Source organism: Elephas maximus, chromosome 10 (genome assembly GCF_024166365.1).
Source record: "Elephas maximus indicus isolate mEleMax1 chromosome 10, mEleMax1 primary haplotype, whole genome shotgun sequence".
NCBI lineage: Eukaryota > Metazoa > Chordata > Mammalia > Proboscidea > Elephantidae > Elephas > Elephas maximus.
Window position 1 is genome coordinate 110,641,747 of NC_064828.1, and position 22,953 is coordinate 110,664,699.

The 22,953-nt window shown below is 56.2% G+C and overlaps 2 protein-coding genes across 6 annotated transcripts in view; one reads left to right on the forward strand and one right to left on the reverse strand.

The window, feature by feature from the left end:
• The first annotated feature begins 8,813 nt into the window (after positions 1-8,813).
• ANKRD9 (ankyrin repeat domain 9) lies at positions 8,814-13,049 on the forward strand. 3 transcript variants are annotated; one of them, XM_049899669.1, is made up of 3 exons: positions 8,814-8,957; positions 9,896-9,993; positions 10,524-13,049. In XM_049899669.1, exon 3 carries the CDS (start codon positions 10,576-10,578, stop codon positions 11,527-11,529), a length of 954 nt encoding a protein of 317 aa, XP_049755626.1. In that variant the 5' UTR covers positions 8,814-8,957; positions 9,896-9,993; positions 10,524-10,575; the 3' UTR covers positions 11,530-13,049. The 3 variants fall into 3 exon arrangements, with proteins under 3 accessions (XP_049755626.1, XP_049755625.1, XP_049755628.1); XM_049899668.1 differs by having other exon boundaries at positions 9,896-9,951; XM_049899671.1 differs by lacking the exons at positions 8,814-8,957; positions 9,896-9,993 and adding an exon at positions 10,004-10,102.
• A 2,597-nt stretch (positions 13,050-15,646) lies between these two features.
• TECPR2 (tectonin beta-propeller repeat containing 2) overlaps positions 15,647-22,953 on the reverse strand; it is a 127,272-nt gene continuing 119,965 nt past the window's right edge. For all 3 annotated transcript variants that reach the window (XM_049899641.1, XM_049899640.1, XM_049899639.1), the window contains 3 exons: positions 20,339-20,480; positions 19,735-19,884; positions 15,647-19,365 (listed from right to left, as the gene is read on the reverse strand). In XM_049899641.1, coding sequence (XP_049755598.1) covers positions 19,208-19,365; positions 19,735-19,884; positions 20,339-20,480 — 450 coding nt within the window. In that variant the 3' untranslated portion in view covers positions 15,647-19,207. The remainder of the gene's footprint in view (positions 19,366-19,734; positions 19,885-20,338; positions 20,481-22,953) is intronic.

Genomic DNA, 22,953 nt, shown 5'->3' on the forward strand with positions numbered 1-22,953 from the left:
CAAATAATTTTAATTACACAAATAATATTTGGACGTGTGCCTGCCCTTGTGAAAGGCTCAAACCACATAGCGAGGGTAGAGAATAAAAGCCCAAAGGGCCCGAGTCCCTCCCAGGTACTGCCATCAACAGATCAGCACGCAGCTTCCGGTATTTTTTTTTAATAACGTGTTTTTTCTTTTAATATTTCTGTTAAAATAAAACACTACTATTAGTGGCTCCCATTTTTTGAGGCAAATTCTGTGCCCTCTGGGCTCTGTATCCTGTGAGGACTGTTAACTCTTGCTGTCCTCTCCACTGGGCAGAGGACACCCAGCACACCTTCGTGCTTGGCTGTGGCTGCAAGATACCTGCTTCCCACGTTAGTCACATGGCAGCCATGGGATTTACGTCCTAAACCAGGGCCTGGTGAGAGTGAAGTGGAAGCTATTGATAATTATGCTAGGACGACAGGGACAGTCTTGGGCAAGCCCCCTAATGAGTTAGGGCTTTTTCAAGTGATGGGCCAGGTCTCCAGCTGACCTAATCAAAAAAGAGAATTTACCAGATCATTTAACGGGAAAGTCTAGGTCTTCAGGTATGGCTGATCTAGGGGTCAGACAAGGCTCCAGCAATGCCAGGGAGACTGTTTTGCTCTGCCCCTATCTCAGGGTTGCAGTCTTGGGCACCTGAGGAAGACTACATGCATTTTCTAGGGCTGCCGTAACAAAGAACCATAATGTGAGCAGCTTATAAGAACAAAAATCAGGCCTTTGAACAGGTTTGTTCTGGTTCAAAACCCTGCTGAGAATTTGCATTTCTAATAGGTTCCCAGGCCACGCTAATGCTACTGGTTAGAGACCCATTCCAAGAACCACTAGTAGAGCAGTGGCTCTCAAAATTTATTATCCATGAAAATCACTTGGGAATCTTATTAAAATGTAGATTCTGATTCAGTATATTTAGGGGTGGAAACTGGAACAAACCGGTTCAAAGCCCTGATGGAAATTTATTCTCTGACTGTTCTGTTAGCTTAAAGTCCAAATTGGCTTGTAGGATGCGCCATGCCCCCTCCCAAGTCTTTAGCATAAGGTCCTTTGTTGTCTCTCCCAGTTTCTGGTAGCCCCAGGCCTTCCTCGCCTTGTAGAGTCATCTTCACAGGACCTTCCTTCCACTACAGCTGTCTCTGTGTCTCTTCTCTTTTGTAAAGACTCTACCCCGATCGGATTAGGACTCAGCCTACTGCAGTAAATCCTCATGTTAAGTGATCTTCAAAGCCCATTTCCAAACAAGGTGACATTCATTGGTGTAGGGGTTAGGACTTGAACATATCTTTCTGGGGGACGCAATTCAACCCACAACAGAGAGGGTCCCCAGACTCGATGCGTACACGTTGGCCTCTCAGCAAGCCCAGCAGGAGAGCTGCGGCCAGCAGAAGTCGCAGGTGGTCAGGATGTGCCTTGATTTTTTTTAGCCATTCTTCTTTTGATGGTCACTTAGGTGGTTTCTAGTTTTTCATTTTTAAAAACACAGCAGGGACCCTACCTTCTTGGCACTTGGTAGACACCTGTATCCTCTTCAAAGGTTTAACAGTGAAATGGTTAGAAATAAAATATAAATTTAAGATTGAGTTTTTGTGTGTGTGGTGAAAATAAGGCTGAATTTTTTTAAAGATAAAACATTCAAGAATTAAGCAAATAAAAAAACTGCAACAGGGTGCATCTCATACGTGTAACTCAGCCCGTGGGCAAGTATTTGTCTGCGACAGATGCTGCCGTGGGTTGAATGGTGTCCTCCAGAAAGGTATGTTGAAGTCCTAACCTCCAAGCCTGTTGCTGTTCAGTCAATTCCAATTCACAGTGACGCTATAAGACAGAGAAGTGCCCCCATAGGGTTTCCAAGGCTGTAAATCTTTATGGAAGCAGAACGCCACATCTTTCTCCTGCAGAGTGGCTGGTGGGTTCAAACCACCAACCTTTCAGTTAGTAGCCAAGCACATAACCACTGGCACCACCAGGGCTCCTTTCCCAACTCCCAGTACCTGTGAATGTGGCCTTGTTTGCAAATAGGGTCTTTGCAGATAAGATGAGGTCATTAGGGTGGGTCCTAACCCAGTACGACCCGTATCCTTTTAAGAAACACAGGGACACACAGGGACGATGCCACGTGACAATGGAGGCAGAGACTGTAGTGATGAGTTTACAAGCCAAAGAATGCCAAAGATCATTGGCAGCTCCTGAAACTAGGAGAAAGGCCTGGAACGGGTTCTCCCTTGGAGCCCCCAGAATAAAGGAACCTCGCAAACACCTTAAATTTGGACTTCTGGCCTCCACAACTGAGAATAAAATTCTGTTGTCTAAAGTCACCCAATCATGGCATTTGTCACAGCAGCTCTGTGACAGTGATACAGATGCCTACCTACCAAAGGGAGGCACCCTCCCTGCCAACCTGTGTGACGGGAGCACCTGATACCTGGGCAGCACAGGCACCATCAGGCCCCGTGTAGCTTTTGTCCATTTTTTTATAGGCTAAACAAGAAAACCCACTGCTTTCAAGTCAATTCCAATTCGTGGGGACATCATGTGTTACAGAGTAGAATTGCTCCATAGGGTTTTCTTTAAAGAAGCAGGTTGTCAGGCCTTTCTTCCGTGGCACTGCTGGGTAGGTGTGAACCACCAACCTCTTGGTCAATAGCCAAGTGCAAACCAATTCCACCACCTAGGCCCTTTAGGCAAAACAAGAAGCCATTTTATTTTTCATTTGCTGGTTTCTGGCAAAGCAGACTGTCTATGAATTTACTGGCCGACGTGTGAATGACCTATTCACTCGCCCGTTCTCCTACTGGGTGAGGCTTCCTAACTGGAGTCACGGACTTCGCGATACCTCCTGTTGGTTGTTTTGTTTCTGTTATGCTGTTCCTTTTGAAGAGAGCCCGTGTATTACAGACTCAAATTGGCTGTAAGCAGATCGCCAGGCCTGGTTCTTCCATGAAGCCACTGGGTGGGTTCGAACCACCAACCTTCCAGTTACCAGCCAAGTGCAAACTGTCTGCACCACTCGGGGACCTTTTGCGATCCCTTGTGAATGTCACTCCTTGGTCTGCTATGTGTTGGACCCTTTTGCTCCCAGAATGTCTATTGTCTTCACCTTGTTTGGTCCTGTCTCTGGTCTGTACTTGAGTCAAGCTTAGCCTAGAAAGACTGGTTGGATGGGATGGAGAGGCATGTGGGAGAACCTGAGCACAGGTGTGGAGGTGGGGACTGGCCCAGCCCTCCTGGGAATGCCAGAGGAGTGGAGAGCCTTCCAGGCAGGTGATGGAGGAGCAGGACCGTGGGGGGGTGATGTGGGGAGTGGGTGGGTGGTGGCACACCCCAGCCTTGTGCTGGTCCTGGCCCCCTCTCCTCCCAGCCTTGCCCAGTCCTGCCACCCAGAACACCTTCCTTTGAGATGCCCAAATCCGCCTGCCCCACCTCCCAGGTAAGGAGACTGGAGCTGAGAGAGGTGGGGCTCCTCACCGGAAATCCCACAGCTGGGTAGGATCTGGTGAGATAGGGCCAGTTAGGCACCAGCCTCCTCCTGTCCCACCCTCCTCCTTCTACCTGAATCAAGGCAGGTGTCTGCGCACCCTCCTGGGCCCTCCTGGGCTGGGGTCGGCGGGAGCTCAGTGCAGTCAATGGACAGTGAGTGTTGCCACCCCCTCCCCGCTCAGCTGATGACCTTGAAAACAGCAGCTGCCAGAGCGGACTTCTCAGACTCACCTGTAGCTGTGTCCAACACTGAACTCCTTCACCAGGAGGAACTGTCCCTGCCACCCCCACCCCCCGCTAAAGTCACCTGCCACGTGGGGCAGGTCCCATGACCCCCAAAGGTCATCGCTCCAACAGGCCCCTTCTGTCACACACACAGGCACAACACACGCACACACATTTACACAAGCCCACACGAACACACGTGTACACAAGCACACCTACTCGGAAGCCGTGCACATACATGTTCATGCGCACACCACGCATGTACACACATACACATGCGCGCACACACGTGTGCGCTATTTCTGCTCCTTCATCCTCTGACCCCGCTCACATGTCAGCTCCCCTCCCTCCCCTGACATGCCCTTTCAGCTTTCTCCAGCTCCTCTCCTGCTCTTCCTGGATCCTCTTCAAATAGGCCTGGCCCCCATCCATGACCGTTGGTAAAGCTGACCTGTGACCTACTATGTGTTGCCAAATCCTCTTGCTCCAGCTGGCCAGCCCCTCCCTCCTCCTTAGGACACCTGCCTTGGCTTCCAGGACTCTTCTGGCTTCAGCTGACCTTTCCCCAGCCTCCTTCAGGGGCCCTCCTACTTTCCCCACCCTCACTTGCTGGAGAAGAGGCCCAGGGCCTCCCTAGTGGTCCCGGTGGTTGTCATGGTTTTGACTGCCGCCTATTATGCATGACCCCAGCTGTCTTCCACCAGTCAGGACTCCTCTCCAGCCTCCAGGTGCCAGTGCACACCTCAGCGTGGCTGCTGGGCGTCTTCAAAGATGCGACGGAAACCACACTACTGTCCTGGGCTCTTGCCCCCAGGTGCTCCCCCACCTGAGCCTCCCCATCTCATCCAGCACCTCCAACCTTCCCGGTGCTCAGCCTCAACCCCTGGAGGCCTCCCAGGCTCCCCTCTCCCTCCCACGCTCACACCCAGTTGGTCAGAACCTGTCCAAATGCAGCCGCTTCCCCCCAGGGATTCCATGTAGTCCTGCCTGACCCTGGTGGCTGCAGTGGCCTCTGTCTGGGGGCTTCCACCCTCTCTCCTGCAATTTGTTCTCAGCCAGCAGACCACGGAAACCCATAAAACCTAAGTCGGTTCCTGGCCCTCTGGGCTCAGAGCCCTCCTGCCCCCCACTTCACTGACCCCCAGGGTGGTCCTATTTGCAGCCTCCCCCCCACATTGCCTTCACCCCCTGCCTGGACCACAGACCCCGCCCTGACACAGCCCAGCGGGGCAAGCTCCCCTAGGAGGGAGATGGGGAGTAAGTCCCGGGTCTGTGGGTCAGAGGTTAAATACTCAGGCTGGTGAGCAGCCAGGGCTGGGCAGCACCCCAACAAGCCTGACCCTGAGGCCCAGGGGGCAGCCTGGTAGGGAAGCCAGCTTGCTGGCAGAGGAAGTAGCTGCGGAGGGGCACTTCTACCCCAGGCAGAGACCCACTGCGGTCCCCAGGGAGGCACTGTCTGTAGTGGCCCAAGTCTGGAGACTCTGCATAAGCCTGTGGGCAGGGTATGAGAAGCAAAGACAGGGAGCCGGCGCTGGATGCGTACACTGCGAGGATGGAGCCCAAAGCAACCTTAAGTGGGAGAGGCCAGCTGCTAAGGACGAAGGCAGAGTGATACCACATGTGATAAGCCTTGCAACGTACCCCACTGCAGTGGGAGAGACCCCCACAGAATGGGGATGGAATGCTGTGACGGAGGGAAAGGGATTCAGATTTACCGATGTTTTATTTTTTAAACCGGATGAGAGTGCCCAGGTGTTCATTATTAATTTTTCATATGCCAAAAACAATTAAAAATAAATATAACTTCCAAATTCCCTCCACCTCCACCCCAGGTCCTCAGGACAAAGCCCAAGCTCCTTGCCCAGCATTCAAGGCTCTTCCCTGGCCTGGTCCACCCCTTGACCTCTGCAGCTTCCCTCTGCCACACCTAGACCTTTGCTCAGGCTGCCAGGAAGGAGGTCTCTCCTCTTCCCGACCTGGTCCTTCTGGCCACGTCCATGTCCACGGGAAGCTTCTAAGCAGTGGAAGAATGGGGTCAGATGTGAGTTTTGGAAAGAGGCCTCTGGGGCCCAGTGAGGAGGGCAGGTTTGGGGGTTGGCAAGGAGAGGTGGGGAGAGCTGTGCTGGGGCAAGTGCATATGCGGCACCTGCAGGGATGCTTTCATCCCCACTCTGCTGGTGGCCACGGAGACGGCTGTGATGTCATAGCTCCAGCCATCAAGGTGTGGGGTGGGGGCAAGGCATCACCATGGCCAGAACCTTGGGCCACAGGTGGTCGACCTAGGTGCCACCTTCCTAGGATGCCCGAAGGGTCTAAGGGACTCCAAAAGCTGAATGCCGACCCGATCCCAGCGCTCTCTGCATCCCACCCCTGGCTAACAACCTAGCTTCTGTCCGTCTGTGGTCCCCGTGGACCCCCTCAGAGGGTTTGGCCTGTATATTCTCAATGCACCAAGGCGGGGTGTCTTGTGGGGAGCTGCATCTCCCACGCAGCAACCTGGTCAGGGTGCACAGGAATACTGCCTGGCCCCTCTGGGGGCCTCTGAGTCTCGTCTGTCTAGTGGGGCTATCTACCCTGCCCCCCAGGGCACAGGTATGCCAGCACACAGCTCGTGTATACACATGCGTGTACAGTGCATGTATGAGAGTGGGCGAGCACAGGGCAGGATCCTGCTCAGAGGGGCCTGGTGAGGCTGAGGTGCAGGCAGGACCCCCAACCCCTGCTCTGAATGAGTGGACATGGAGGAGCTGGGGCAGGGCTGAGTGTGTGTGCAAGCCGGGCTCCCTCCCCTCTGGGCAGGGGCAGAAGGAAGTGCTTGGAAGCTGCTGCCTTTGCCCTGGGGGAGGGGAAGCATTCTGGGGAGCAGGCCAGGAGGCCTGCACAGTGTGAGGAGTCTCACCATGGGTGTCCCGGCTGCCTGGCCTAAGAATACAGGGTGGGGATCCAGTGGAGGGGCCAGGCCATCACTGTCCTTCTCTGAGACTTGATGTTGTCATCTATAAAATAGCCCTAAAACTCCTGGCCTCTGGAGTGAGTTGTTGGGTGCTGTTGAGTCGATTCCAACTCAAAATGATCCTATAGGACAAAGTAGAACTGCCCCATAGGGCTTCCTAGGCTGTAACCTTTAGGAGCTGATTGCCAGGTCTTCCTCCTGCACAGCTGCTGGTGGGTTAGGCAAAAATGAATGCTTTGGTCCCACTTTGGTAAATGGCATCTGGGGTCTTAAACACTAGCAAGTGGCCATCTAAGATGCATCAATTGGTCTCAATCTACCTGGAGCAAAGAAGAATGAAGAACACCAAAGACACAAGGTAAATATGAGCCCAACAGACAGAAAGGGCCACATAAACCTGAGACTCCCTCAGCCTGAGACCATAAGAACTAGATGGTACCCAGGTACAACTGATGACTGCCCCAACAGGGAACACAACAGAGAATCCCCTATAGAACAGAAAAACAATGGGATACAGACCTCAAATTCTCGTAAGAAGACCAGACTTAATGGTCTTTTCAGCCCCTCTGTTATCCCCAGGACTAGAACCGTTCCCGAAGCCAACTCTCCGGACAGGGATTGGACTGGACTATAAAATAGATAACCATACTGGTGAGTCAGCTTCTTGACTCAAGTAGACACATGAGACTATGTGGGCAACTCCTGTCTGGAAGCGAGATGAGAAGGAAGAGGGGGACTGGGGCTGGTTGAATGGACACAGGAAATACACGGTGGAGAGGAGCGTGCTGTCTCATTAGGGAGAGAACAGCTAAGAGCACACATAGCAAGGTATAAGTTAGATGAGAGACTGACTTGATTTGTAAACTTTCACTTAAAGCACAATAAATATACATATTTTTTAAAAAAGAATGCTTTGGGAATGGAAACCAGCCAGCCGGACCCAGGCTCCTGAGGGGGCCTGATCCCCGAGGTCATGTCCCCCAGCCTTGGACCCCTTGTTTGGAGGCTGGGGCGGCAGGGCCTAGGTGCACCATGGATGTCTGTGGAACTCCAGGGAAACACCTGCCTTCCTCCCCGCTGCTCCTCACTGGAGGCCTCTCTCCTTGAGCCTTGATTTGCCCCTAGTAAAATGGGGGTCGTCATTCCCACCTCTAGTGATGGTTGTGAAAATGAAGTCAGGCATATTTAGCACAGTGGTGGGCACACAGAAGATGCCCAATAAACAGATGTCCCCAATTGGTGTATCTAGGGTACTGCACCGGCCCTGGGCACTTGGCACCACCAAGCAGTTTCTATTAATCCAGTACGGCCCCAAGTCCTTCCTCAAACACGGTAATGTGTTAATTAAAAGATTAACACGCTTGACTTACATTTTTGAGCTGAGCTGATATTATGGCAAAGCCATAAAAGAGAGGTGTCTGATGTTTGGACAAGGTTGCAATCTCAGGGCTTGCCATAGGCGTCGTTTTCCGTGGAGATCCCGCTGGCCACACCGGGTTAACAGAAACTGCTCAGTGGCGCCACGAGCCCAGGGCGGGTGCCATACCTGCCATACCTGCCCTATCCCAGCACCATTCCACTCATCCACCCATCTATCCCCTGGAGACTCAGCCCGGAGCAGGTGCTCGGCGGGCCGACCCTGGGATGACCGAACGCGGTGGGACTCCTCAGGGGTCACGGCTCCCCCACCACCACGTACGGATGGGACAACTGCCGGCCGAGGTCTTCCCCGAGGTCACGAGGGGGGGGTCAGGACAGAAGGGACCTGGGACAGGAGATGGAAACAAGCAAGTCACGCGCCGGAGGAAGCCGGGGCACCCGCGCGCGCACCTAGACAGCGTCTCGGGCGCGCTCCCGAGGGCAGCTGGGGCTCCCCGGCCGCGCCCCGCCCCCCGCGCGCCCTCAAGTTTCTCCGAACTTTTCCGCCGCCCGCTCGGCGCCCCGCCCACCGCCGGTGACGTAACAATGGTGCAGAGCGGTGGCCAATGGGCAGCGGCGGGGGCCGGCGGCGCCGGCCAATGGCGGCGGCGGAGGGGCCCGCGGTCCTGCCGGCCCGGCCGCAGTGCGCCGCCCGCCGCGCCCGCCCGCCGCCGGCGCCGGCACCGCCGCCCAGCGACCCGGCCGGGCGGTCAGAGTGCGGCTGCGGCGGGCGCGGGCGGCGGCGGCTCCGTGCGTGCGCCCGACCGTGGGACCCTCCCCGCGGCCGCACGGGGACTGCGCGCTCCGGCCGGCAGAGGGGGCGGGGACACAGGCTCGCGGCCCCGCCGCCCCCACGGTGAGTGCCTCGGCCCACCCGCGCCCCGCCTGTACCGGGCGTCGCCCCCGGCCGCGGGACCCGCTCTGCCACGGGGACGCGCACACGCAGGTGGAGCCCTGGCCGCTGTGGCCCCCGGCGCGCCTCCCGCGGCCTGCCGCCGCCCGAGGTCGGGCCGTGCCGCGGGAGGGGCGTTCGGGCGCCCAGGAGCGCTTCACACCCTCGGCGGCCCCGGCCCCTCTCCAGTCACCGGGCCGCGGCCGCCACTCGCTGCCCAGTGAGGCGGAGGACGAACTTTACGTAACCGCCCGGCGCCCCACGCGTGCCCACACAGTCACACCTGGGGCGCGCAGGCTCAGGCTTGGTAAGGAGACTCCACTCGTGATGTTGCCTCGAGGGGTGCTGTGGCCGCGGCCCCACTGCGCCACCCTCTGCAGTTCAGTTACCGCCACTGATGGTAGTCCGGTGTGTGCGAACTGGCCTGTCCGCTGCCCCAGGCCCTTGTAACCAAGGGCTTACCCTTGAGAGAAGACAGTCGGAAGTTTGGGCTGCGGCCAGGGCTCCGAGGCCAGGGCGCAGGCAGGGGCCCGGGGCTCAAAGGGCCGGGCTCCATCTGGGCTCCACGCATCTAGGGGGCCTCACCACGTCTGGGATGAGTCCAAAATGGGAGGCAGGAGCCTGGGCGCTAGGCATGCTGACCCTGGACAAACTCTTCTCAATGGGACGGCAGTACCCATTTCATCCAGTGGCTGGGAGGATCCAGACAGCAGCAGACCCGGCGGGGCTGTGCAGACTCAAATATTGCACCCACCAGTCTCTACGTTGGCTTCGCCTTCCTGCTTCCCCTCAGGAACTCTAGGGGTGCTGGCCAACATTGAACTTGTTTGCGGGTGAAGTGCTGGACCCACTGCCCCGACTTACCTCGGCTGGGGCTGACAACCTTGCCCCCCTTCTTACAGATGACGAAGCTGTGGCCCAGCGAGGGACAGTGATGTAGCCATCTTTGCAGAACAAGGTAGATCTTCGTCAAGAGTTCTGCCCGCTGCCCTGGCTGGAGGTGACTGGGGCACGAGTGGAAGTGCTACGGCCACAAGCGTGGTCAGGGTTTAGGTGGGGCTGGGGGCAGGGAGTCTGGGCCAGAGTCTGGATTTGGCTCAGCTGGAGAGGTAGGTGCCAGCTTTCGTATTTCTTCTTACCTTTTCTTTATTTAGAGGTTGGATGAGTGAGCCAGGAGGGAGCAGGAACTCTGTCCTCCAGTGTGTGCCTGGGGTGGAGAGGGGTGGGGGGCAGGACTGAAGGGCTTGGTGAGGTGGGTCCGTGAGGGTGGGGGCAGGAAAGGCATCTCGAGCAGAAGGAACAGAGAAAAAGACAATTTCAGGGAGGGAGATCAGGTGTAGTTAGATCAAGAATGCCGGAGGTGGTTCAGGGTCTAGGAAAGAAGGGAGCAGTGGGGAATGATTGGAAGCATGGTGGCTGGAGTGTCCCAGACAAAGGGGTCAGGCTGGGTGGGTCCTCGAGACCGGTGGATGGGAGCCCTCTGCTGGCCTCCATTTCCCAGATCCCTCACTGTAGCTCCTCCTTCCACAGGTGGTCGTCTGGAGGCCCATGTCGTGAGGCCAGGAGGCGCCTAGCTGCCAGCATGCCGTGGGATGCGCGGCGGCCTGGGGGAGGCGCGGACGGTGGACCCGAGGGCGCAGGCCCGGCGCGCTCACGGGCGCAGAAGCAGTGCCGCAAGTCATCGTTCGCCTTCTACCAGGCCGTGCGTGACCTGCTGCCTGTGTGGCTGCTTGAGGACATGCGAGCCAGCGAGGCCTTTCACTGGGACGAGCGCGGCCGCGCCACCGCCTACTCGCCGTCCGAGGCGTTGCTCTACGCGCTCGTGCACGATCACCAGGCCTATGCGCACTACCTACTGGCCACCTTCCCGCGCCGGGCACTCGCGCCGCCCTCTGCTGGCTTTCGCTGCTGCGCCGCGCCGGGGCCGCATGTGGCGCTGGCCGTGCGATACAACCGCGTGGGCGTGCTGCGTCGCATCCTGCGCGCAGTGCGCGACTTCCCAGCTGAGGAGCGTGCTCGTCTGCTTGACCGGCGCGGCTGCAGCCGCGTGGAAGGCGGTGGCACTGCGCTGCACGTGGCCTGCGAGCTGGCGCGACCCGAATGTCTCTTCCTGCTGCTGGGCCATGGTGCCTCGCCAGGCCTGCGCAACGCCGATGGCCTCACGCCGCTGGAGTTGCTGCTGCGCCAGCTGGGCCACGACTCCAGCGCCGGCACTGTTGCCGGGGCTCCGGGCGCCACCGGCCCCGGGGAACCGCGCCAGCGCCGCCTGCTGCTGCTGGACTTACTGGCGCTGTACACGCCTACGGGCGCTGCGGGTCCCACCCGCCGCGAGCTGTTGGGTGACCGGCTGCGCTGGCAGCGGCTGCTGGGTGAGGACAAGTTCCAGTGGCTGGCGGGCCTGGCGCCGCCCTCACTCTTCGCACGCGCCATGCAGGTGCTGGTCACCGCCATCTCTCCCGGCCGCTTCCCGGAGGCCCTGGACGAACTGCCGCTGCCACCTTTCCTGCAGCCGCTGGACCTCACGGGAAAGGGCTAGACCACGGGGTGCCCTGGGGCAGGCTTTGTGGGGAAAACTATTTTTCTGAGCGTTGTACCCGGCACTTTACATAGACTGATTTCTGTGCAGCAGAGTCTTGCCTCATCTATGGCGCTGGGCCTGGGTGGTCAGGCCGGGCTCTAAGCAGCAGGTTTTCTAGGGGCCAGCCCTGCCCTCAGCTCACCAGCCAGCCCCTAAGGGTGGGGACCGGCCTGCCACCATGATTAGATCCTCCAGCTAAACTGAGCACGAAGGAGTTGGGCAGGCACAGGTGGGGGCGACTGGGCTTCCAAGTAGGGGGCCAGCATGTGCAAAGGCCTGGAGGCTGAGGGACCCCTTGTGAGTTCTAAGAGGTGACTCAACTGGGCGTCAGCACAGCAGAGGCAAGTAGGTCCTTCAGGGCTTTGTAAACTCCCCAGTCAGCTTGGACTTGACCCCGGGCGGTGGGGAGGGGTGGGCAGGCCTGTGGCGGAGTAGTCAGGGCATTCTAGGAGTGCCCACTCTGGAGGCTCAGCCCAGTCTTGGAGGGTTGGATCCTGAGGCTTTGAAACCTTTTCCCCTTTGTACCAGCCTCCCCTAACCCAGACCAGCTGCCCTTGCCGCCTGGACCCTCACCCTAACCAAGCATGCATGCCTATGCCTCTTGTCCCCCCACAGCTGGTCGCCGGCCCCGTGGGTATCCCTGTGGGCCCCTCCCCCATGCCCCACCTAGGCCCACACTGGTCCCTGTCTCTGCTCTTGCTCTCCCCATTAGGAGGCACCTGCTGCTTTCGCCCCAGCTATTGAGCTGTTGTTGCCCCTCCCCCATACCCGAGGCTGACTCTGTCCAAGCCCTGGGGTGGGCTCCCATGTGTGCCCTAGGCTTGGCCTCCTGTGGGTGTTAGGTGACACCCACGAGTGACTGAGGCAGCCTGTGATGTGCCTTCTTGCCCCACCTGGAGAGCCGGTTTCTGAAAGAAATTTCTGAAAATGGAGACTTGTTTTTGTGGGTGTGCTGAGACTCAGGGTTACCCACCTCCCAGAACCTCTGCTGGATCCTTGGGGCTCCCTGTGTCTCCTTCCCAAGTGACTGTATGAGCCAAACTAAAAACCAAACCTGTTGCCATGGAGTCGATTCCAACTCATAGTGACCCCACAGGACAGTAGTATTGCCACACAGAGTTTCCAAGGGGCACCTGGTAGATTTGAACTGCCAACCTTTTGATTAGCAGCCAAGTTTTTAACCACTGGGCCACCAGGGTTTCCATGAATGAGCGAAGGAGCTAATAAATACACGCTGGACCCTCAGGAAAGAGCCTGTGGCTGAGCAGGTGGGGCCGCACCCTGAGAAGCCTTGGGGCCAGGGAGGATGGCCAGGCTGCTGTGCCCGGGAATTCTGCAGGGCTGTGAAATTTAACCTGCACTGGCCCGGGTGGAAGGGCCGCTGTGTCCTGCCAGGCACCGAAGGCTGAAAGTCTGCCTGGCAAGGAATGACCAGCTGGCTGGGGGTACCAACTGCTACCCGCCCCACCCCTGGTGTTCCTGAGGGGAGTATGCCTGTGTACCTGGAGAGTGCTAGGCCATAGGAGGGAGGGTGGGATGGGGCTGGGCAGCAGGAGGACCTTGCCTGGGGGAGTCTGGTTCTGGTCTGGATTTGCCACCCACTCTCAGTGATCTTAGACAAGTGCCTGTCCTGGACCTCAGTTTCTCTGTCTTTGAGGAATTTTTGGGCTATCTCCCTACCAGAAATAGAATGTGTGATCCCATTTCTGGGAAGTGTGAGGCTGGAATGGGGGGTCCCACTGGAATCCGGATCAGTGAGAGCAACTAAACCTTGAGCATCCAACACGGCTGTACGGCCAGTCCTCCTTGGGGTTCCACTCATTGACTTGCCTCAGGTGGGCAGGATAGAGGGGCAGGGGAGGAGTGAGGGTGGGAGAGGGGGCAGAGCTCACTGCTGATCCTAGGTTCTGGTTACAGAGGGCTCCCCTTTCATGTCCTGGGCTAGTTAAACAGCCTTCTGCCCTGAACCTTGTCCTGTGGATACATCTCTCCCAGCTCAAAACTTGGAATATTGAGAGGCCCTGGGGTCCTCCAGGAGGTCCCAGGTCCTCAGGTCAGGAACCGACACCATGAAGAAAGGGTGTCGAGCCCCTGGAGGGGCCCAGGACAGCAGGCCGTGGTGGCTCCTGTGGTTGGGTCCTGAGGAAGCTGACATGGTGGGGCACTATCCCTTCCTCCAGGACTCCCTGGTGGCTAGGTAGGACACAGGCCCTGGGTGGGGGGGTCAGTCAGATGGAAACTACCAGGACAGGACCCCATGGAGCCCAGTGTCAGGCACTCAGGTGAGGAGGCACCTGGGCAGGTCCTGGATGGCAGGGTGGCCAGGCAGGAGAAACAGGAGGTGTCATGGTGCAAGGGCCCAGCCCCCGTAAAGGTGCAGCGAAGGTTGGGGCCAGGAGGGGTGGTTTGGTTCTGCAAGGTGGGGGTAGAGGTGAGGGACCAGAAAGCAGCTCTCTTGGGGCAGAGCAGTGGCTGTGGGGCTGGTCCCTTGGCTGGATGCCTAGGGTCACCCTTAGCCCCTATGCCTTGGAGGGGTGAGGGTCCTGAGGCTGGGGCAGCAGGAGGAGGGAAGCCCAAGGCATTAGCCCTGGATATCATCCGAGTGGGTTGCCCCCGAGGGGAGTTAGCAGGGAAGGTGTTAGAAACTGAGGCCCAGAGCCCAGAGTTCACGGGGCCAGGCCAGCGCCACCCTGCCCTGTGGCCAGGCCCATGCCGGCTGGTGCCTCCTGGCCTTACCTGGACACCCTAGCACTGTTGCAGAACCCAGGGACAGGGTGCATAGCTGGCTGCGGGGTATCTGATGTGCACCGTTGCCGGCCGGAAGGAGGGGCCAGGCGCCGGGACTTACCGGCCTGGGCAGGGCTGCCTGGCTCCCATCCCCTGCCCCCGCAGACGAGTGTACAGGACTCAGGGCAGACGCCTAGGCTGTACCCCAAGCCCTGCTCTCCTCTGGGCCGAAGCTCATTGGTCCAATTGTTCATTCCGACTGTTTCTAAGGAAAACCCGGCTGCTGCCAGCTCTGCCCCTCCCCCCAGGGCCCAGCGTCCTCACTCCAGACGCCTGGCCCGGACAGTGACCTCTCGGGCTCACTGAAGTCTGCCTGAGAACACCTGGGGGAGGGGGCATTGAAGAATGGCCGGGGAGCAGCACTGTGCAGGGCGGTGGTGCTGTGGGGACCAAGGTCCCCTGCTCAGCCTCCTCCAGCCCTGCCCTGGCTGCCCCTGAACCCCCCTCCCAGCCGGCTGGGCCCCACAGCCCTCTGAGCTGACCTCACCCAGCCACCACGTCCTCCTCCCTTGAGCCCTTCTTCCCAATTCTTTAGATTTTCAAATACTGTAAGGAAAGCTGCTTCCTGGAAGGCAGGGAATGTGGTCAGGGAAGAGCTACTGGTATTTGTGCTTGTTTCTGCAGTGACTGGTTTTCCCCATATATATTTTTTTTTTATATTGAGGCATAAATTTACAGACTAAAATGCACAGATTTTAAGGGTCATTTGACGAGTTATGACAAACGTCTACGAGCACGCAACCATCACCCTCAATCAAGGTGGACATTTCCATCATTCCAGAAAGATTGTCTAGTGATTTTTAAAAACTTTGGATAACATTCACGCTCATGGAAGAACACTGGGGTTAGCAACAGCTGTCAGGGCAGGCGGGCAGAGCCCTCAGGAAAAAGACTACCCACTGGATTCCCACTCCAAAGCTCCTGGGGGCAGGGACCCACATTAAAGAAGCGTCTAGTATCAAGTTGAAAGGCAGCAAACACCATAATCCCGCCCCACAAGACAACCCCTGCTGACATTTTGGTGTATGGTCCTCCAGTTTTCTCTCTCTACATATACATATAAAGTTTTCTATGTGTGGTTTTTTACATACATGAGATCATATCGCTCACAATTTAGTATTTTCAAGCTTACTGTAAGTGAACATTTCCTATGTTGTAAAGCAGTTTGCAAGTATGATTTCTGGTGTGTTTGTGAAATTCTGCAACTGTTGATAGCATAAAGAGTTCATGCAGAAAGGGCTAAAGTTTTTAGATTTTACATTTTATTTATTTTTAGAATAAATAATACATATACCTGGCTCAAAATTCAAAAGGTACAAAAAGATACAGAATGCAGGCAACCACTGTGCCTGGCTTCTTGTTGAGGGGCTTGTATCTCTCCGCCTCCCCCTGCGCCCCCTCTTGAAACGTAAAAATGCTCTACCTTACAGTAGTTGGAAGAGTGCCTGGAGCCGCTGCACCACTGCGTGACCACCTCTCCTGCTCTCTGTGCGCATATACCATCTCCAAACCACAGTATCACAACCGTATCCAGGAAAGTGAACACTGATACAGTAACATTATGCAAGGGATGGCTGACAGCAAATTTCTACCACCAGGTACGTTGCTTTTTAACAACTGCATACTATTTCATCAGCAGAATGTGCCAGAGTTAACGCCACGGCCCCCTGAAACGTCAGGGTGAAAACATCCTAATTTGTGTTACGAGAAACAAGGCTGCACTGCGTCCAGCCTGACTGAGGGTGCATTTCTGAAGGGAGACCGCCAGCAGTGGGGCTCATTGGCTGGGGTGTCTTTAAGGCCTTGGAGGGACAATCAGCTACCTTCACCAGAAAGGTGGGGTTGTCAGCCAGCAGTCCCTGTGTGTGGAGCTTGGCCCTGCCCTCGTTCAGTTGTGGGCCTCAAGTTCATTACCCGATAGCCTTTGTTGTTTCAGGAACTGCCCTTTTACCTCCTTTGTCCAGATGCATTTCGGTGTTTCTCTGACCCTGCTGACGTTGACGCGCGTTTAAGGTACATCCTCGACGTTGAAGTCCGTTTGTTGTAACTGTTCTCCCTTTAGAGTTTACGTGGGGTTTTAATCTACAGCATTTTTTCATTTTGAAGAAACGAAGTCTATACACTTACTTTCCTCTGTGGCTTTTCCAATAACTCTAGAGTTTAGAAAATGCCTGCCATCTAGAGACCAGACCTGACTTTGCTTTACCCTCTAGTATTTAAATCCACTTAGAATGTATTTGGGTATACTGTGTGAGGACAGCAAGCAACTGATTTTTTCTGTCCAAATAACTAAGCAGGGAAACTGTGCTCCCCCGTTGCCTCGGCAACAGTTTTATGATGCTGAGTCTTGGTAGAGCTATGGTGCTGCTTTATCTCATTGGTCTTTGTGACTGTTCTGGGCCCAGGTCATCCTTGACATGCTGACCCCACAGGGCTCCTATCTGTCCTCCCTCTGGGTGAGTCTCACCTGTTTCTTCTTCCCAGGGCTGATAGGAGGCCGTGTGGCAACAAACATCACTGGTCTGTAGTCCCACGGAACTGGCTCCAGTCTCAGGGCTCCCTATGACCTTGAGCAGGTCACTGAGCCTCAGAGCCTTGTGGGGCAGGGCGCAGTGGGGAGATAACTAGAAGCTGCACGTGTGAGGCCCAGGGCATGCCTGGCACAGTCAAGGGGGCAGGTTTGTGGGTGCTATGAATTCCTTCCTGCCTCCCTCCAACAAAAAAATCCCAGTGCGGATTTTGACTAAAAAGAAATGAAACCTAGAAACTTTCTTGAAAGGACTGATGTCTTGGCACCTACGTGTACCTAGTCAAACATGTCTTCATTGATTCAAGTGTTCCGTCTTCCCTAAAGCTGAGCCACTTCTCTGTACCGGGCCCACTATCTCTCGCTGCTGTTATGTGGTCTTTTTCGCGTGTTAATCTTCCCACTGGGAACTTCTGGTACTCAGTTTTGTTTCTTGGATGGAGACTTACTAAACCAGGGGCGTGAACTCCTCAAAGAGGGCCTGAGGCCTCTGAGGAGAAAACCAGCGCTCGGTCTCAGTCAGGTGTCCTCCCTATGTGCTACTGTGGCAGAGCCAGCTCTGGAGTGACCACACCCCAAGCTGGCCATCAAGTCCTGGCAGTGGGCGGTGGGCAGACATCAGTGGTAGACCCCTCCCAGCGTGGGAGGGGACGCCAGCCTCAGCAGTGTCTGCTGAGGGCCCCTCCTCAAAACAGCGGACTTGGCTAGTTTGAAAAAGTCTGTTGCACTGTGTCAAAGCACAACTAAAAATCAAAGCCAGAATGACAAGTGTACAAAGACCAGACCTGGGTGGGATTCTACTACCATCCCGCAGGGCTGGGAGAACTCCGCCGGCACCTAGAACCTAGCCGGCTGCCTGTTGATCACTGAACTTGTTTGTACAAAAGTGAGTGGAAGACAGACCTGGGATTTCGGCCTCTTGTCCTCACTGGACCTAGAAAACCCACTCCTCCTCCCAGCTGGTAGGCCCTGTCAGAGAACATATCTGTTGCTTTCCTGTGGCCTGGGGCTCCCTGGCACACTATTCATATAGAAAACAGGTATTGAGTGATGGGCTACAGGCCAAAGGCTGGCTAAGAACAGCGCTCGCTGGAGGGACAGGGCCATGGATTGGGGCAGACGCATGGTTGGCTGGCCGGTCCCCATGCTCAGATGCCAGAGAGTGGGATGAGCACTGCAGGCTGGTCCCAAGGCCCAGTGCCTCTGGCATGGCCACAGCAGGCACCGGGTCCAAGTTCCAGGCTGTCGGCCTGAACCGCCCGCTGAAGGTGCTGGGCTTGCACATGGAGCCGGCCGGCATATGGGACTACCCTGTGAGCCGAGGCCACAGGAGGTGCACCCTCAACGCTGCAGCCGCGGGCAGCACCAGCTCAGGGCAAGCCAGGGAGGTCAAAAGGCCTCCCACTGGTTTCAGAAAATACACGTCTCTCCAAATTTGTAAGATCTGATTTAAGATGAGGTATCTTACACAGGTTTCTAATACAACAAACAAAAAAGGCAATAACGAGTAGATTCATCCTCTGAGGGGGCTTGTGGTTTTCATGGTGCCCACCAGGAGTGTTGCTAAATGTCACTCTGAAGAGCTTGCTAAGACCTTTCTGGAGTAGCTAACATCGCTCAGCCACCCCCACCTGACCGGACCCTACACTGTCCCTGCCTCGGGGAGGGGATACACTTTCATACATGTGCACACTTACATATTCCATTTGCATCCATTGGCCTTTATTGTTGTCACTTGGAAGCATGGGCTCCAGAAGGCTGCCCTGCTCTGCCCGGTGCTGTTTGTGGTGTCTGAGGAGTGCGTGAATGTGTGTGTGGCTTGTGTGCTGTGTGCACACATGGATGTGTGTTCTTTATCCATGTGTAGCCCCGCACCTCACTCTCTCCAGGTGGAAGTCTAGCATGGAATGTACTAGAACCTGTCTATTCAGGAGGCAATGGGCCCCCTGGGGTGGGAACTATTCAGTGCTGAGAGTGTCGCCTCCACTCCCACTGGCCCCAGCTACGGCCTCCCCTGCCCCAGCGAGGCTCCCCTGTCGCCACCCCCCCCCCAGTGGGACCCGGACCTCCCGCGACAAGCATGTGTCTACAGAATGCGGGGACTGTTGTGCACACATCTGGGAAGCAGCTACCGCCCAGAGGTGCCGGGGCCACCGGGCAGAGGCTGTGTGCTCTAGACAAGATGGAGACAAACAGATGACAGCAGTGTGGCCGGCCTGGCCAGACGAGGCAGATGAAGCACGTCCGTGTGAGTGGCTCAGCCCCACCGAGTCCCCTGCAGAAGTCGCAGCCCCCTTCCCAAGTGCTTTGGCCAGCACCCCTTCAGATGACCTCCCACTCATCCTCAAAGTCCTCGGGGTGGGGCGTGGCGGTAGCCAGGCTGCCCTTCTGGGTGCCGAGCGAATGGCTGAATGTCTTTGTCAGACGCTGGAGGAGGTAGCCTGGTGGACCGACCGCCCACAGCTCGTCTGCAGCAGTCACTGTGGGGAAAGAGCTGTCACACACTTCAGGTCACCGGGCCTGGGGCCAGAGCTCGATGGGGTCAGAGACCTGGCCCACAGCAGACTTTTCTAGCTGGGGGACCTTGGGCAGGCCACTCCCCAATCTGTGCCTCAGTTTCTCCACCTCAAAAAGGGCTGCCCAGTGCCCTGGCCTCCTCACATGCCCTCCCTCAGGTGTGACCCTAGGCTGGGCTCCTGCAGGGGACCGCCCTCATCCTGGGAGGTGGAGGCCAGTAGAGCAGTACGAGCCCACTTTCCAGAGCCCCCTATACCCTCCACAGGGGCCCCGATAACCCCAGAGGAACATCGCAGCCTCGCGCCTCACGCTCCCCATGCCCGGGCACCTGCCTGTGACGCATGACATGTTTCCAGGAATTTTCTTCCAGTAGTCTCCAGCAGGGTTCTTGTCAGTGACACCGTACCGCCGGGCGAGGTCTCCATTAGGACAGCGGGCCCACACAGTCCTCACGCTCAGTGCCAGCTGACAGGCCTGCAGCCCTGTGGGCAGACACAGTGCATCCCCTGTGTATCCCAGGGGACGGGGGCCGTGGGGCATCCAGCGCCCTCTGGAAGGGACAGAGCAGGAGCCTGGGGACAGAGTGCCCTGTGGGCAGGGTCCCAGGGCCATGAAGGCCAAAGGTCATGAAGGCCAAAGGACCACCAGCCCACAGAAGGGTTCCAAGGACCAGGCTGAAGTTCTAACACAGAGAGGGCCTGGGGCGGGTCCACAGGAGTTCATGGCCACTTGTCACCTGCCTTAGGAGAGAAGTAGAAACAGTGGTGCTGAGAGGCGGGGTCAGCACGTCCATGTGCCCATGAGGCTGCTTTTACCGATAGCGATGCTGGGAGGGGGGTACCCCCATGTGACCACGAAGCGCCTCCGTGTTGACTGGCCGTATGCGGGGCTGCCTGGACACAGGTGGAAAGTGGCAGCGGGAGCCACTGTCTATACCTGGCACATGCTCCCAGTCGGTCCCCACCGGCATCTCCTCGGTGATCCCAGTGCGGACGTGCACGTTCCACTTGCTGTCAATGGCCCAAAGCATCTGGTCGTTGGGACTGGAGTGGACGCTGACCAAGATGACCCCAGCAGGCTGGAAGCAGGAAGGGATCTTCCTCAGGGAAGGAGGTGGTGGGGTAATAATATTTGTGGGGAAAGGAAGAACAGATGGAAGTTGGGAGGACAGAGGACATGTCAGAGCCTGTGCCATGGTCAGGCTGACTCAGGGAAGGGCAGGAGCCAGCGGCCAGGTGAGGGCCAAGTGTGGGCCAGGTGTGGGCCGGGTGAGAGCTGGTGAGGGCACAACTGAAGACAGAGGACACAGCCCCTGGCCTCAGAGCATGGTCTCCCATAGAAGAAAGACAGTCATCAAATCATTCTCAAAATGTCAGATGAACCCACACTAAGGGACAATCCATCAAACAACAATCCCAAACTCCCCAAAATCATAAGTCATGAGAAGATGCTTCCAGATTAAAGAGAAAGAAAAAGACATTTGTCATTCTGGTTATAAACTGGAATCTCTGGTATGAAAGTTTCATTTATTCTCTAATTCTAGCTTAACTTGTGAGTGTAGCAGATGCAATTCTTCCAAACAATTATCCCCTTTTATAAATTAAACTCCACCACTCATCTGTGGTGGCCTGCGTGCTGCTGTGATGCTGGAAGCTGTGGCATCTATATTTCAAACACCATCAGCGTCACCCATGATGGACAGGTTTCAGTGGAGCTGCCAGACTAAGACTAGGAAGAAAGGCCTGGCAATCAACTTCTCGAAATCAGCCAACAAAAACTCTATAGATCACAACAGAACGTTGTCTGATATAGTGCTGGAAGATGTGCCCCCTAGGTTGGAAGGCACTGAAAATACACAGTGGACACAACAATGCACTCAAGGATACCAACGATCGTGAAGGGGGCACAGGACTGGGCAGCATTTCACTGCGCTGAACACGGGGTCGCCATGAGCCAGAGCTGATCCAGTGGCAACAGCAACAAAAAAGACACGAAAAGAAATGTGACGGCTGCTGGGCAGCTAGAAGCAGCACGCAGCTGTGAGGAACCGTGATGGGGTGGTAGGAGGGCACACAGGGGTGCTGAGATGCAAGTGCTGCACCCGGCTGGACCTGGATGCTCGGTGGCCGACCACAATACTGTGGGTGCTGCACACAAGGGAAGGGGCCTTGTTCTGAGGGGGACATGGGAACAGGTCAGGGGCAAGAGGAAGGCCTCTGCAACACTCTCAGATGCAGACACGCAGGCGCATACTTGCAGTTCCATAGCTGGACATACGGCAAACATGAAACGTGAATGACGGGTCAGCCAAGGAGAAAGCTCTGTGGGAGTTTACTGAAACGTATGCACATTTTGTTGGTCTAAAGTTTTCTCAAAATAAAACGTTTAAAAAACCTAAAACCACAACAAAAGCCATTGTTGTGGGCAATGGAAGGCCCTTCACCTGTGGCTGAGGCGGGAGTGGGTGGGGAGGGGGTCAGGAGAGGGACCTTCACCCGTGGCTGAGGCAGGGGGCTGCAGGGAGGGCGTCAGTGGAGGGACCTTTACCCACGGCGAAGGCGGTGTTATGGATTGAAATGTATCAACTTGGCTAGCCCATGACTGCCAGTACTGTGTGGTTGTCCCCCATTTTGTGATCTGATGTAATTTTCCTGTGTTGTAGATCCTAGATCTATTATATTAATGAGGCAGAATTAGAGGCAGTTAACAAAGCAGGACTCAATCTACAAGATTAGGTTGTGTCTTCAGTCAATCTCTTTTGAGATATAAGAGAATCCAGCAGAGAGATAGGAGGACCTCATACCATCAAGAAAGCACACCTGGCAGCGGTGGGTGTTCTTTGGACCTGAGGTCTCTGTGCCGTGATGCTCCTAGACCAGGAGAAGATTGATGACAAGGACCCTCCCCAAGAGTGGACAGAGAAAGAAAGCCTTCCCCTGGAGCTGGAGCCCTGAATTTGGACTTGCAGCCTACTAGACTGTGAGAGAATAAACTTCTCTTTGTTAAAGCCATCTACTTGTGGTATTTGTTACAGCAGCATTAGATGACTAAGACAGGCGGGAGGGAGTGGGGGGGAGCAGCGGAGGGACCTTCACCCACAGCTGAGGAGGGAGGGTGCAGGGAGGGGGGCAGCAGGCCCTAGCTCCTTTGGGAAGGTATTTGAGGGAGCCCAAGCCCCACCCTCTGCACTGGAGGCACCGTCCACCTGGGAGTGCCCAATGATGTCTCTTGTTTTGACAGTGACAGAGCAGGGCTCCTCTCGGTGGTAAAGTTTCCCTCGACAAGACTTCATGAGGGGTGAGAGGAGGGGAGAACCAAACTGCTATCCCAAGTTCTCAAGGTCAAAACAAGTGAGACCAGATTTTGTTTACTCCAAGCCACTGTATCACAGGATGAACCATACTCTTTCAGGGTCTATGGCCTCTCGGCAGAGTTTTGTTTCATATACTGAGATCTTGACTAGACAGGAAGCTCAAGTTAAGGTCCAAATTTTAGGGTGGGAGAGGACTCCCAGCCTGGGAGGCTGCCCCGCCCACCCCCAGGAGTGGCAG